The sequence below is a fragment of the Lissotriton vulgaris genome, chromosome 4_1 (assembly GCF_964263255.1).
Source record: "Lissotriton vulgaris chromosome 4_1, aLisVul1.2, whole genome shotgun sequence".
NCBI lineage: Eukaryota > Metazoa > Chordata > Amphibia > Caudata > Salamandridae > Lissotriton > Lissotriton vulgaris.
In genome coordinates this window covers 581,345,553-581,361,992 of record NC_141691.1, presented here as the reverse complement: position 1 = coordinate 581,361,992, position 16,440 = coordinate 581,345,553, and the positions used below count along the sequence as shown (strand labels likewise).

Genomic DNA, 16,440 nt, shown 5'->3' with positions numbered 1-16,440 from the left:
AGACCTCATATGTAGTCATAGTAATAACTTAGTTTCACACTGTCTGTAGTTCCTTTTCTTGTACATGGGTAAAGGAGGGAGCTTGTTCTCAGAAGAATACTGAAACCTGATTGGACGAGAGGAGGAGAAGATGCAACATAAACTGTGACATTTCTTTTCAACTGGTTACATTAATGCGTGTGCCTAAAGTAGATTAATGTTTCTGCCCATACTCCGTTACCCTTATTCTTTATCACTTCCTCTCCTCATCCACTCATTAGGCTGAATGCTTAAGGCTTAATGCTGAACGCAGGAAGCTGATTTTGTCAGCTTTCTGAACCTTATTGCCGATTGCAGTTGATACTGCTTCTGCATGATTATTTTGCCTTTTTGCATTGAGACTCTACTGAGTTTCATGAACCTCTCTTTATGGGAAGCTTTATGCTCTACCTCGCTCTTTTTCTCAAACTGGAAATCTTTATGGATTCTTACTGATACCTTTTTGCCCCATTCTTAGAATAGGGATTCTTTCCTTTATGGAATGCAGTTGATGAATTGTTAGGATTTTAACCTAAACATAATTTTATTATCAATTCTGTTAATTTACAGAAATAATTTAACTATTTGAATAAATAAAAAGATTTTATGAACCATGAGTGGGAATAAAACCCAAACTCAAACTCTTATTATTGACTGGACTTGGAAAGAGACACTGTGATTATGATTTATATGATAATTTGTTCCTAATGAACAAGGTACTTACCTTTGGTAACGATACATCTGTAAGAAACAGTAGTTAGTATTAGATTCCTTACCTTAGAATATCCCCAGGCGTCAGACTGGATCCGTAAATTTTTGCGTAGCAATACCCCTGCGCGTCGTTAGGCGTCGTCTCTGGCTCCGCGTCCGTCGTCGGCGTCGTCTGCGCCGGAATGACGTCGTCGTACTTGGACGCCGCCCATGCGCGCTGACGTCAGTTCTTAGACACAGCTTTTCTGCGCCAGATATGCAGAGCCATGCTAGAACCAACACTGGTGCCAAGAAACTAGGGCCCTGAAAGGGGATGACCTTAACCCTAAGTATCAGTTCACAGAACGGGGAGGATGGGTGGGGCGGTAAGGAATCTACTGTTTCTTACAGATATATCGTTACAGAAGGTAAGTAACTTGTTCATCTGAAAGAAACAGGTTAGTATTAGATTCCTTACCTTAGAATAGATACCCCAGCAATACCAACCCCGGTGGTGGGTCTGCGAACCAATACTTACACGAGAAAATCCTGGAGGACGGAACGGACAAAGAAGCCATCCCTCCGGACTTGACTGTCCAGGCAGCAGTGCCTCGCAAAGGTATGCAGCGAGGCCCACGTAGCCGCCTGGCAAATGTCCTGCAGGGGTACTCCCCGACCCAGGGCAGTAGTAGCCGCCGTGGCCCGAGTGGAATGGGCCCTCAGCCCAACTGGAGGCTCCTTTCTAGCCAAGGAGTAGCACGCCTTGATGCATAAGACGACCCACCGAGAGATGGTCCGCTTATGCACCGCCCGTCCCTTCTTCGCACCCATGTAACCAACAAAGAGTTGGTCATCCACCCGGAACTGGCGTGTGCGATCCACATAGAATGAAAGCGCACGTTTTGGGTCCAGGCGATGGAGCCGCTCTTCATCCTTTGAAGGATGCGGAGGTGGGAAGAAGGAGGGCAAGGTGATGGACTGCCCAATGTGGAAAGCAGAGACTACTACCTTGGGCAGGAAAGAGGGTTTGGTACGCAACACCGCTTTGTCCGGATGCACAGACAGGAAAGGGGGTTTGCAAGATAGAGCCTGGAGCTCACTCACTCTCCTGGCAGAGGTGATGGCAACCAGAAAAGCGGTCTTCAAGGTGAGAAGACGGAGAGGACAAGAATGAAGTGGCTCAAAGGGAGCGCACATCAGGAAAGTAAGAACCAGGTTCAAGTCCCACTGGGGCATCACAAAGGGAAAAGGTGGAACATGTGTGTGATGCCCTTCAGAAAACGAGTTACTATAGGGGACTTGAACAAAGAAGGTTGATTAGGCAGCCTTAGGAAGGCCGAAAGGGCAGAAAGGTAGCCCTTGATAGTGCCCAGAGCAGAGCCCTGCTGGCCAAGAGAAAGAAGGAAGAGAAGAATTTCAGAAAGAGGGGCAGAAAGGGGATCAACAGCCTTTGCTGTGCACCATGCCACAAATTTGTTCCACCGGCAGGCGTATACCGACTTTGTGGAGGGACGCCTGGCTGCCAGAATAACATTACAGACTTCAGGAGGCAAGTCAAATGGCCTCAACTGCCGCCGCTCAATCTCCAAGCAAGGAGGTGGAGACTGGACAGGTTCGGGTGGAGGACCGTCCCCTGCTGCTGCGACAGAAGGTCCTCCTGAAGAGGCAGACGGAGCGGGGGACCGACTGACATATTGAGTAGCTCGGGATACCAGTACCTTCGAGCCCAGTCCGGAGCCACAAGGATGACTTGGGCTCGGTCAAGCCTGATTTTCTTCAGCACTCTGGGCAGAAGTGGTATAGGCGGAAAGGCGTATAACAGACCGCAACTCCACTCGCGACGAAATGCGTCGCCGAGCGAGTGCCGCCTTGGAAATTCCAACGCGCAGAACTGATGACATTGCGCGTTCTCTTTGGTAGCGAATAGATCTAACCAAGGCTCTCCCCACTGCAGAAAGATGCCTTGCGCCACGTCCGAGTTCAGACGCAATTCATGAACCATCGAGCACCGACGGCTGAGGTCGTCGGCCCTGGCTTTCAGAGAACCTGCCAGGTGGTGAACCACCAGCATCACGCCCTGATGTTCCAGCCACTGCCAAAGGCGCAGAGCCTCTTGACAGAGGGTCCAGGACCCCACACCGCCCTGTTTGTTGCAGTACCACATGGCGGTGGTGTTGTCCGTGAACACCTGCACTGCACTCCCTCGGACAGAGGGGAGGAATGCCTTCAGTGCCAGACGAATCGCCCGCAGCTCCAGAAGGTTGATATGGAAATGGGACTCCGCCGGAGACCAGAGGCCTCTGATTTCCACCTCTCCCATGTGGCCTCCCCAGCCCTGGAGGGATGTGTCCGTCACAACCACGTGCTCCGGTTGGGGGAGGGAAAGGGATCTGCCGCTGACCCAATCGCGGTCCGTGAGCCACCACTACAACTGTCTTGCAGTGCCCTCCGAGATCAGGACATGGTCGGACAGGTTGCCCTGATGTTGGGCCCACTGAAACTTCAGGTCCCACTGCAGAGCCCGCATCCGCCACCGGGTGTGATGCACCAGAAGGATGCAGGAAGCCATCAGCCCCAGGAGCCGCAGCGTCAACCTGACCGAAACCCGGGATAAAGGCTGAAAGATCGGAATCAGAGCCTGAATATCCCGGACTCGCTGCTCGGGAGGATAAACCCGAAACTGCGCCAAGTCCAGAACAGCTCCGATGAAGAGGGGCTTTTGGGAGGGACACAGGTGTGATTTCGGCACGTTGATGGAAACCCCAGCTGGTGCAGGAGATCCGCCGTAATCTGGAGGTGGTTGACGACTGTCTGGGGCGAGCCCGCCTTCAACAACCAGTTGTCGAGGTATGGGAAGACTGACACCCGTAACCTGCGCAGATGAGCTGCGACCACCGCCATCACTTTCGTGAACACCCGTGGGGCGCTGGTAAGGCCAAAGGGGAGCACAGTGAATTGAAAGTGCTCGAAGCATACCGTGAACCGTAGGTAACGCCGGTGGGCCGGCAGGACGGTGATGTGAAAGTAAGCGTCCTGCAAGTCCAACGCCACCATCAGGTCTTGCGGGTCTAGGGCAGCCAAGACCTGAGCCAAAGTCAACATCTTGAACTTCTCCTTCCGGAGGAAGCCGTTGACGTTCCGTAGGTCCAAGATAGGGCGTAGGCCCCCTTTGCCCTTCTTGGGTACCAGAAAGTAGTGGGAGTAACAACCACACCCTACTTCTGGCCCAGGAACGCACTTGATGGCCCCCTTGGCCAAGAGGGCCGTAACTTCCTCCTGCAGGAGCCGCAAGTGGTCCCCGGACACGCGGTGGTACTGCGGTGGCATGGCTGGAGGGGTCGCCTCGAAGGGGAGGAGTAGCCCCTTCGGACAATTTGCAGCACCCACCTGTCCGATGTGATGGTGCGCCAGTGGAAGAGGTGATGGCGAACCCTGCCCCCCACTGGCGTCACATGTGCCTGAAAACTCGGACTAGGAAGGTTTTGAGGTGGATGCTGCGGGAGCGGGTGCGGACTGGCCTCGCTGTTGTCCCCGACCGCCTCCCCGGCGGTTTCCACGGCCGCCACTGCGCTGAAGATTCTGTTGAGGCGGTGTGTGGCTGGCGGCACGTGTGGGGGCGCCCCTTCCTTGGCCACGAAAGGAGCGAAAGGCACCCGACTGCTGGCGCGGGGCCGAGAGGCCCAAGGACTTGGCCGTAGCCCTGTAGTCCTTAAAGTGCTCAAGCGCGTGGTCTGCCTGGTCGCCATACAGGCGACGGCCATCAAACGGCATGTCCAGAAGTGTAGCCTGGACATCGGCCGAAAAATTGGGCACCGTAACCAGGCGTGGCGTCGAACCGCCACTGTCGTAGCCATCGCTCTGCCCAGTGTATCGGTGGTATCCAGTCCGCACCGGATAGAGTACCGTGCCGCATCTAGACCCTCCACTGGGGTCTGGGCGAGTTTAGCCCTGACCTCCTCAGGGCATTGTGGCAGCACGTCCGCAACCGTGTCCCACAGGGTGTGGGTGTAGCGGCCCAAGAGACAAGCGGTATTGACTGACCGCAGTCCCAGACTGAGGGACGAGAACGCTTTCTTGCCAAACTGTTCAAACCTCTTGGATTCCCTGTCGGGAGGAGGCGACGGGAACGCGGTCTGGGAGTTAGAGGCCTGGATAACCAGGCTCTCGGGGTGGGGTGGGTCGACAGGAAGCTTGGGTCACCCGGAGCCGGGCGGTAGCGTCTGGCCACGTTCCTGTCCACAGGCTGTCCTGAGGCGGGCTTGGACCAAGTGCCCAACAGAATGTCACATAAGGCCTCATTGAACGGGAGCAGAGGCTCGACTGAGCTTGACTGCGGTTTGAGGACCTCGGTGAGGAGATTAGTCCTCACGGCCGCTGAGGGGAGCGTAAGGTTTAAGGCCTTAGCCGCCCGCATCAACACTATGCTATAAGCTGCCCCCTCCTCCGTAGCCACGGTAGGAGGGGAGACAAAACCAGTGTCTGGAGAGAGGTCCAGGCCGCTGGCCTCCCCAAGCTCCACTGTCCAGTCCGCTTGGTCCTGACACTCCCGTGTCAGAGGGTCCTCAAACCCCTCCCAGTCCTCTTCGTCACCCAATTCCTGGTAGCCAGGATCAACAATTGGGGCCCGTTCGTTAAAGTGGAATGTACCTATTGCTGTCTCATACGGCTCCCAACGGGGCCATGTCGACGGCTGAACGGTAGCGACAGAAGAACTGGGGCCGGTGTCAACCGAAGTCGGCGCCGGTGGTGACACCCTCGGGGACGGCGCCGGTGAGTTCGTAAGGTCGACCGGCATCAACCCGGATCCGGTCGGGGCCTGCGGCGCCGGGGCCGAAGCCGCCAACGGCGTCGGTGCCGGAGCACTCGACCCGCTAGGCCCCGGAGCCGGGCCAACTGGGCCCGAAGGCGCCGTGGGGCCCGGTGGAGAAGAGAGCGACCTCATGGCCATGAGGTACTGCTCGATCTCCTCCCGCGTTGCATCTTGCTCAGGGACCCGAAGGTATGGCGCAGGATGCGGCGCCAGCGACTTCGGCGGAGCTGCGTGGGTGGTGCCACCCAAAACCCCGGCCGCGTCGGGTGAGCGTCGGGGGCGGTCGTAGGAGCGATGACGCCGCTCCGACCTCTCATGCCTCTTACCTGAGGAGGAACCAGAAGACCGATGCCGACTTCCAGAGCTGCGAGGGCTCCGACCCCGCGACCGGTCCCTCTACCTCCCGTGGGACCGGGACCTCGAATGGCGCGGGGCCGACTGCCGGAGCTCGAGCCGCTTGCGGGACCGCTACCCTGCCCTTCGACGTCAGGACTCTACAGTCGGAACAGGATCGGTCGTGGTGGTCGAGGCCTAGGCATTGCAGACACGGGCGATGGGGGTCGGTATTCGACTTCAGTCGGCTACACTGCGAGCAGGGTTTGAACCCAGGCACCCCTACCGGCACCTGAAGAGTCGAGAACGACTTGAAGAGGATCAAAATTATCAAAAAAGTTTTAGTCAAAAAGTGACTAAGGGGTAGAGCTTCTCCGGATCTGCGCTAGCTGGCGCGGAAAAAAGAAGAACTGACGTCAGCGCGCATGGGCGGCGTCTAAGTACTCCGACAACGTCATTCCGGCGCAGACGACGCGACGACGAATGGGGAGCAAGAGACGACGCCTAACGACGCGCAGGGGTATTGCTACGCAAAAATTTCCGGGTCCAGTCTGACGCCTGGGGATATTCCAAGGTAAGGAATCTAATACTAACCTGTTTCTTTCAGATTCTTAAATACGACAGCCAAGATCTGTCGCATATTCTGATCAGAAGGAGAAGAAAGACAGATAGAAAAGTGAAACAGAGCAGGGATCAGCCCTGAAAGAGAGACGATTATGCATATAATTTAAATTGATTTTCCACTCCAGCACCCACAAAACAGCGGTGGAACCAGTGCCATGTGTGCTCTTCATCAGAAAAGAAATTAGGAAGTCTTCTTGGTTTAGTTTTGTACAATTCATTCCTGTAAAAACATTTCCTTTCTGTTATGTTTTATAGGGTACTCCAATACAGGCTTGAGTAGTCTACTAACCCTTCACCTACATTTCCCATACCATTACACTACATAACTGGTTTTGGTATTGACCTCTTACCTAGTTAAGCACTGCATTAATGTCATGAGGTTTTCCCTAAAAACTAGCCACATTAATTATGCATGAGGATAAGACACAGCGAGGTAGAATCCCCGGAGGGCATCTTTTGGGTATATACCATATCTTTGCCAAAACAGTAGTGGAGAAAGACTTCCAGGCTGATACACTCATAGGAGACGCTGAGGATCCTGCACGCAGACATCCAGCTCGCAGTGTCGGACATTCCTCGTTGGACGTCCATCTCGAAACCAAGACATGGTCCCACAGTCTCACACTTCAGGTAATGGGGTTGACTTCAGCCTAGGGGGATTCTCGGCTCTACACCTACATACATGCTGGGTACACTTAGGTACATCTAGTTAGGGTTGCATTGTAGAAGTACGCATTATTACTGTCATGTATTTATATGCTTGCATTTATTTATTGCTTTAGCACTATGGTAGAAATCCACCATCTATTTATTCTGTAGGTGCATATAATCATTTATATCAGTTTCTGTCTTAAGGTTGTTTATGACACCTACTTTACACTAGAATGACTCGGGGTTCAAAGAGTTATCAGAAACTCACAGTCCGCAAGAGACCTCTTACTCCAGCCAGCACGTTTTCGTAAAAACGTACCATCGGGCATTCGCTGGGGCAGAGCTAGAATATGGAACTCTCTCCCACCCGCCATCAGAAGAATCCCCTCTTGCACACTTTAAAAAGGAGGCCAAAACCTTCCTTATGGGTAAATTCCTCGTTTAAACTTTTACCTTCAACCACCACAGAGACCCCAATCAATTTCTGGCTATTGCCTCCCTCTGAAGACCTAGTAACCCCACCAAGAAATCTAGGGCCTTGTTATGAATAACTGTAATGTAAACTGTACATATGTGTCCCTCCATCCCCTATGTATGCAGCACCCTGCCCCCTCCGAATCAATTGTATACTCTTATGATTTCATGCCTTTTGTACAACTCTATGATTCTGTAAAGTGCTCTGATACCCTAACGGGTCAAGTTTGCGATCTATAAAACACAAAAATAAATAAATCCCTACCATTTATTTCTGTGTATCTCTCGGAGACATAGTGAGCACGAGTGACTGAGCGAAAAGTACTGTACTGTTTCTACGATTCCTATCGGATAGAGTTGTCATGTTCGATAGTTGCCAATAACTATTCTCTCCTTAGTAACAGGAGTTTACAGTGGCACTGTGAGGTAGCTGGTATACAGGCGAAAATACCCGATGGAGGTGTCTGGAATCAGTCTGGACACCAAAAACCACAGTCTATGTTGTCTAAATGCGCAGATCCTATACAGGTTTATAGGAACTACACAACACGGAGCCGCCAACGTTTGTTTGGTTCTTATTTAAGAGTCAATCTGAGTACTTCAGTTATGCATTTCCCAGAGACCCCTACCCACATTATTCCAGAGACGTCTGGAGTGGGAGGGGAAAGATCCGCCACAGCTGAGTTGGCATGTCCTATGTATTGGCTGTAGGTTTATTCAAGCTTGAAGGACAAACAGTTCCTATTTGTGCATAAAACCTTATCTCAGTTTCCCTGAAACTTTTTCAGCAATGGCTGACGAAGACCTCGTTGCGCCAGTAGAGGAAGGAGAGCAAGAAGGTGAAATAAACATTTCAGAAAATGTCAGAACTGGCCTTACTTTCAAATGAGCAGACTTTGGAGTCACAGCTAGGGGTGGGACAGTAACATTTGTGATTGAGGCACATGACACATATACAACTCAGGTGTACTATTCATGGGTTAAATTCCCCCCAGCAGATGCACGCACAAATGCATTTCCTTTTACACTCAAGATGACACACCAGAGGAATAATGTCTGTATGAAGACATTAAAGTTCCGCTCACCTACCAAGAGCACAATGCCTGGTTTAAAGGCGCCCTCTCACATACAAAAAATAAATTAAGACTTGGTCCGCTCTGCAGAGATGGAGCGACTTGGCCGGTCCTGGCGGCGTATTCACCACACCCAGACATTGACACAATGCCGGTAGCAGACCTATGTCCGCTACAAAAAGAAAAATTACAACTTTACAGAAACCTGACACAGTTTGTTAAGAAAACACTCACACTTCAGCCAACAAATGCTACACCAGCAGGACAAATTCAGGGATATACAACTAAAATAACTTCACAAACGCAAAACGCAGTTATGGGTAAAATGGCCACTAGACATGAGCAAATGCCATTCAGGATAGCTCTGAAAATAACACAGATAGAGGCAGTGTCCACACACAAGCCCTCAAGAAAAACACAGAATGCCGACAATCTGCTTGCCAATGGGGACAGCTCCCCAGATAGAGGATTGTAACTCTTGGGGTACAGTTTTCGCTGCAATCTATACCAGAACTCATGGTATCCCTTCTATAGCAGTAAACCAGATGTATAAAGAAAAATAAAGAATGAGTATGGAGCAGAACCTGCTCTGAACCTGGGTCTGAAATTGTTAGGGAATTTTGTCCAACAATTATATTATCAAACATAAAAGGGGAGGCATCAGCAGTGGCAATACGCCCAACGCCTAATGCACTTCCCTCCTTTACAACAGGAACGTGAGTTACCAAAATTTTTCGAAGACACATATGCTGAATTAGGTAGATTTAATTTGAGAGCTAGAGCAACCAAACCTCAGCACATGGTTGGTCCTGAAAAGGACAACACCAAGCAAGCACCTGATTCTTCCAAGAAGAAATCGGATAATAAAAAGCAAAAGAATAGAGAGAGTAGCTCACAATCCAGGGATGGGTTTCCTCAACAGGAGCCCTCCCAAAGGAGGTACAACTATAGGAATCGTGATACATTAAAAAAAACGGACAGGTATCAGGATACTGATACACGTTCCTCTCAGGGTTCATCAAAAAACTCAGAGAGAGAAGGACGGTCAGAACACAGACAAGAAGAATGGACAAAGTCCAGAGTCACACAGCGTACTTCAGATATAATATAAAAAAAGAAGGTTTAAATCACGCCCTAAGTTACATAGGCTACAGTCGTTTTAGAGACCCTCCCTGCCTTGTTTTTATTCCACTTAAATCTATGCTCACAACAATTTAATTCACACAACGGGCATCCAGCTCAGGGTTGATTTAATTGATTTTCCACTGTATATGATCGACAATGACGAAACTATGCATAAAAATGACAAGGCATTTCTTACCAACAGCCTTTCCTGTCTGTACAACACTCCGACTCGTGGTGACCACAGCATTTCCAATTTTCTTGCCTCTTTCACTGTTTTGCACAGAGCTATGGGAAAAAAAGTTTTTTTTAAAAATAACTACATTTTTATCATCAATTAAAAGGATTTCCAATTAGCAAAGACAATTATCTTAAATTTCAAATCATAGAGATAGAAAAGCAAATTGATATTTTTGTTACATTTGAATTTAGGTTTCATTACATGCCAGTGCACATTTCATGCATGTCTCCAATAATAAAAATAGCAACTGATGAATGTTTAGCAGCCGTGTTTTAACAACTAATCAATTTAATGTAACATGTCTCAACGGAAGTTGTTGGAAACCTTTCATTTCCTTCTCCAGCTAAGCAGACAACCTGGTAAAATTTAGAGATGAAAGAGAACCAATGCCATCTTGTACATCGTGTTTGACCGAGTGAGCAAATGTGGCATATATTTTAGCCAGCACATTAACTTTTAGATTCTGACTCAATACTGTGCCTTGAAAGATACATACAAAGGGATAAGAAGTGCACCGAAGAAGTTATTAAATGGGCAGATGTGAATAATGGGATCTCACAGAAGGCAGAGATAACGATATTGTGCGCTTCTACTTGGAAAACAGCTGGTTATGGTTCAGCAAACACAAACTTGAAAAAATACCCGAAATTTGCCTGTTTGGATATGCAATACCCAACAGACACCATAAACCACAATGTTAGCCATGTTTGGTCTAGGTAGACAGAACTTTTTAACCTATGACAATTTGCAAAGTATTTCATTGAGTACTGTGTGCGTCATTAGTTATGGTGTGTGCTGCATACTATAACGGGCAAATTTCAGGGCCTTTTCAGTTTGTGTGCACTGAACCATAACTAATAGTTTTTAAAAATGTTTTTCAGCGTTAGGCGGTGAACTCTGGGGTTTGGCCACAGGATCTGTTGCCCATGCCCATGCCCAAATAACTGCAGGTAGCCAAACTCTGCAGCTCACGCCAAACGCACTGTATAGCACCCAATCCCCTGTGGGCAGCCACCCTTTGCTGCACATGTACTTTGGCATACGCAGTGGAGATTGTCCACAGGGCCTGGCATGTGCCCATCCTACTGCAGGCAGCCAACTCCCACTGTGCATGGATGCAAACTTATGCTGTGGGGTAGGGGTTGCCCAACCCACCATGGGTAGCCTTGCATATCCTAGAGTTAACAGATGGAAGCTCTTTGATTTGGGTTGGTGGTTTTCAAAATAACCTTTTTTATGTTTCTGTTTTGGCGGACTTTGTTTTTTTACTTTTCTGTACTCTCACAGCAAACAGCTACTTATAAACTTTTTTTACTGATGGAATTTTTCGAATGTTCTTTCATCTTTGAATCCCATTTTTTAAAATTTAGTTCAACGGACGATGAGGTGAACTTGAACTATCTGAAGCTCAGTTCTGCACCGTCCTTCTGAGTTTTAGCCAGCTCATAGTATACACAAAATCCCAACCGCTCAGGTCTCCTGCTCTTGACAAAATAAGAGCCAAGCCTTCTCTGATAATGGAAAAGGCATGTTTTCTTGTAGTTGAAGGCACCTGGGCAACCAAAGAAAAGCTCTTATGTCCTTTAAAATGTTAAATAGTCAACAGGCTCGACAAGTAGTCCACGGACTAGACAATAAGTTCTGTCCATGTTGCTAGGCATGCAAAGTCCACGGTTTTGCGATAGAGACCACAAACATGGCCCATTAAAACAAAAAGTTGTGCTAACAAGATTTGTCCCACACAAAACTGACTCTGATGTCAGCCCACACGCTCAATGGTGTCCAAAAGTGTTGCTAGCCTGCTGACTATTTTTCAAAGCTGCAGTTTCGGCAGACCTAAACCAGTGTCCAAAGTTTTTAGCTTTGGTATCAACACCGCAAATTAGAAAAGTTGTGGACCCATTTTGGGGTCCTTTCGATAGTTGTAGACTTTGTGTTTTTTCATGCCTGCAGCCTCCAAATATTGTCTGCAGATCCAGTGCAAAAAAACTCTCGCTATATATATATATAATATATATATATATATAATATAACACACACACATTTATATCATTCATACATATATACATTTTTTACCTTAAAGTAGACTTAGGGTGAGGAAGGGATCCCTTGTGGAGCTTCGAACTTTGGCCTGTAGGTCACGGTGTGCATATCCTGTCACCTTATGTGTACTTTAATTTGTTTTCTTATCTGATGACATGGGGATAGTGACTAGCATCTTTTAATGTGAGTCACAAGAGAAAATGTCCTATACCAGGTTCTGTGTCTTAATGTTAAATTGTGTCAGAATATTTTAAAGGGCAAATGTAATATTCTTTGAAAACATTTTGTGCTACGTCCAAACATAATAAAGCCCAGATTTACTAACACTTTGCACAGACTTTGTGTTACTTTTGTAACACAAACCCGGTGCAATGTGTTCTGGTTATATTTACTATTCTATTCAATATCAATTTGAGTTGGAACTTGGCCAAAGTAATGCAAGGTAGCAGTATGTTATAGTTTGTGTGAAGGGGGAGCCCATGGGCATTTCCATGGAATCACCAATTGAATTTTGACACAAATACCTCTCTATTATTATTGGTAGAGAGGGATCTGTGCCGCAAAAGTATGCATCCTAGAAGCAGGTGTAAACGTGAAACAAGTTTTAAAACTCTCCACATTTTTCAAAATGTGCATGTGTGGACCACTACTCGCAGAGGTGGCTGACCGACGGTGACAAAATGAGCCAGTGGATAATGGTGTATGCTTCATGATTGGGCTTCTTGTTGGAGGTCATATTTGTGGTATGTTTATAGTTTTTGATGGTATTCTGTCGGATATTTCTTTACAGGATTTGATACTTTTCTATGGGGAGTGTGAAGGGGCGTGACGTGGTGGGTGTTGCTTAAAGAAAGGAGCATCTGAATGAGTGGAATGTGGGGGTTCCAGATGATTTTAGTTGCTGAGTGCTGCTTATGGCTGCTTGTTATATTCAGTGCCACTGGAATAAATACATCTTACCCCACCAGACCCGACTCTTCTTCCATATACCAGTCAATAATGGTGAAGAATTAGAAAGTAAGGAAGTTCAGCAGGTGCAACTGCCGAGAAGACAAAAAGGGGAATGGGCCACAGAAGGAATAATGTGCTGGTCAACCTGCTAATGTCTGTGATACTACCCGCAGGTTACTGCTCTTTCCCCTTTTATCTCAAGACAGTTGTTGCAGCGCTTGGGCCGTTCCCTTTAAGGAGAAAGAGTCAGTGATGGCTTCACAATCAAGGCAATATTACTTGGTTTGGGTTCAACACAGCAGTGGTTGTCTGATTTCAAGCTGCCTCCTTAGATGAACTGCAGTTCTTCAGAGCAGGGAACAAAACATTGTACCCTTAGTGGTGTAGCAGTGTGGCAGATTATGTTTCCACACATGATACTGTCTAGCCCTTCTTTCTCGGTTCTATGCAATAGTAGTCCTTTCTTCCTCAGTCCAGTGTCTGGTTCTCACTATGAGATCAGATACAAAATTCTGCCCATGGTCAAATCCTTTCCTCTATGCTAACGCACTAGGCTTATCTGAATTCAAGAATGGAAGAATTTTTCTGGCATTTATGGTCAGCTACTTTCTGGTAGGCACTGAAAGTTAGTGCAACACTTAAAAAATGAACCATCTAAACCCAAGTGCATTTCTCTAAGTATGTATTCTGACCATATAGTAATCAATATTGAATTAGCTACTTACCAGTATGCATCTGTTCTTGGCATGTAGGGCTGCTGATATTCATATCTGTGCATAGATCGCCGCCTAATGTTGGGTCCGGATGATTGCACATTGTTGTCCTGGAAGAGTCTTCGAAGTATCACGAGATAGGTGGCTCCTCCCCTGGACTACAGTGCGCATGGGCATCCTCTCCATCCTCAGATTGTTTTTCGCCATTGTGGCAGAGATGGAGTGTAGTACAGTAAGTGATGACCATGCTAAGAGTAATTCTGAGTGCTGCAGCCGCTACAGGCACCGGGGAGGAGGGCAAGCGATATGAATGTCAGCAGCCCTACATGCCAAGAACAGATGCATACTGGTAAGTAGCATATTCGGTTCGAGGAATGTGGGCTGCTGAATTCATATCTGTGCATAGAATATATAGCAGTCCCTCTATTAGCGGCGGCTGCCCGTGCCAGCTGCAGCAGTCTGAAAAAGTGTTTTTAGAACAGCCTGTCCTGCAGCTGCCTGCTGTTTGGAGTTCACATCTACGCAGTAGTGTTGGGTAAATGTGTGTATGGTAGACCATGTGGCTGCTCTACAGATTTCCTCTAAAGGAATGTTTCCAAGGAAAGCCATGGATGCCCCTAACTTTCGTGTTGAGTGGGCTCTTGGGGGAATTGTTAATGTGCGCTTTGCCTTTTGATAGCAAATCTGTATGCACTTAACGATCCACCTGGCTACACCTGCCTTTGAAATGGGGTTGCCTTTGTGTTGTGGTGAAAAGGCAACAAACAGTTGTTTTGTCTTCCTGAAATCTTTTGTCCTATCTATGTAGTACATTAGAGCTCTCTTGACGTCTAGTGTGTGGAGCATTCTCTATGCCACTGAATCTGGATTCTGGAAGAACACTGGCAGTTCTATAGTTTGATTCATATGGAACTGTGAAACTACTTTAGGCAGAAACTTAGGGTTAGTGCGTAGGACCACCCTGTTGGAGTGAATCTGTATGAATGGCTCTTGGATAGTTAGTGCTTGAAGTTCACTAACTCGTCATAGCGATGTGAGTGCTATTAGGAAAGCCACTTTCCACGTTAAGAATTGTATCTCGCATGAGTGTAGAGGCTCAAAAGGTGGGCCCATCAGCCTGGTAAGGACCACATTGAGGTTCCATACAGGTGCCGGTGGGTGTGTGGGAGGAATAACTCGTTTGAGCCCCTCCAGAAAAGCTTTGATGGCAGGCACTCTAAAAAGTGAGAGATGCTGCCTGTTTTGGAGATAAGCTTCTATTGCGGATAAATGTATACGAATGGAAGCATAGGCCAGATTGCATTTTGTATAGATGTAATAGATAACAGATGATGTTGTGAGTAGATGCATCTAGCGGATTAATGTCGTTGTTGGCACAATAAATGACAAATCGCTTCCATTTTGCCGCATAACATGCTCTAGTTGTGGGCCTTCTCGCCTCCCTTATGATATCCATACAGTCAGGAGGCAGGTTGAGGAAGCCAAATTCTAAGACCTCAGGAGCCAGATCGCCAGGTTGAGCTGTTGGGTGTGAGGTGCAGCCTTTGATGCGGTACCACGGAGAGTTCTAGAAACGAGGTGTACCATGGTTGGCGTTCCCACGTTGGAGCAACCAGGATGAGAGTCACCGAGTGTTGCCTCAGTTTGCGTGCCACTAGCGGTATTAGCGGTGCTGGGGGAAAAGCGTACGCAAATATGCCTGACCAGTTCATCCATATCACATTCCCCTGCGACTGTGGGTGTGGGAACCTGGCGGCAAAGCTTTGGCATTTTGCGTTTTCCCTTGTGGCGAATAGGTCTATCTCTGGATGACCCCACTGCTGGAAGTACGGTTGAAGTACTGATGGATGTATCTCCCACTCGTGCATCTGGTGGCTGTGCCTGCTGAGCAGGTCCGCCATCTGATTGTCCTTGCTTGGGAGGTGTTCTGCCATGAGGAAGATGTTTCTCTGAATGGCCCACTTCCACATGCTCTGAGCCAGATGAGACAACTGTGGAGCGTGTGTACCTCCCTGTTTCTGTATGTAGTACATGGCCGTCATGTTGTCCGTACGGGTCAACACTACCTTGTTGCACAAATGTACTTTGAATGCTTTCATTGCCATGAAGATAGCCATCAGTTCCAGAAGGTTGATGTGCATCTTTTTCTGCTGTGCTGTCCATAGTCCCTGCACTGTGTAGTGGAGTACACAAGCTCCCCATCCCTGGAGAGATGCATCCGTCAGTATAATCTGTGGCACAGGCTCCTGGAACGGTCGGCCCTTGCAAAGGTTTTGTGGGTTCCACCAATGCAGAGAGTTGTATGCGCGACCGGTCACCAACACTAGGTCTTTCAATTGTCCGTGAGCCTGATTCCACTGACGTGCTAAGCACTCCTGAAGCGGACACATGTGTAGTCTCGCGTGCGGGACTATGCAGATGCAGGAGGCCATCATGCCTATCAACTGCATGAACACTCGTGCTGGAAGCGAGAGTTGTATCAGCAGTTGTATGCTGTTGATCCTCACTGAATTTGGCTGTGCTTTGGCTGCCAGAGTGTCTATTGTCGCGCCCAAGTACTGCCGTACGTGGGCGGGCTGAAGGTGGAACTTTGGATAATTCAGTGAAAACCCCAGATTGTGAAGAAAGTGAATGGTGTGGGATATGTGGGCGGCACATTGCTGGGCCGACCTTGCTTGGATAAGCCAGTCGTCCAGA

At 48.3% G+C, this 16,440-nt stretch overlaps 1 protein-coding gene across 2 annotated transcripts in view; it reads right to left on the bottom strand.

Moving 5' to 3' along the window:
• Positions 1 to 16,440, bottom strand: part of AVL9 (AVL9 cell migration associated) — a 478,148-nt gene that overhangs the window by 13,436 nt on the left and 448,272 nt on the right. For both annotated transcript variants that reach the window (XR_015309867.1, XM_086964797.1), the window contains exon 15: positions 9,995 to 10,083. Coding sequence is in view for 1 of the 2 variants with exons in the window: in XM_086964797.1 (XP_086820923.1) it covers positions 9,995 to 10,083 (89 nt within the window). In the remaining variant the exon portion in view is untranslated. The remainder of the gene's footprint in view (positions 1 to 9,994; positions 10,084 to 16,440) is intronic.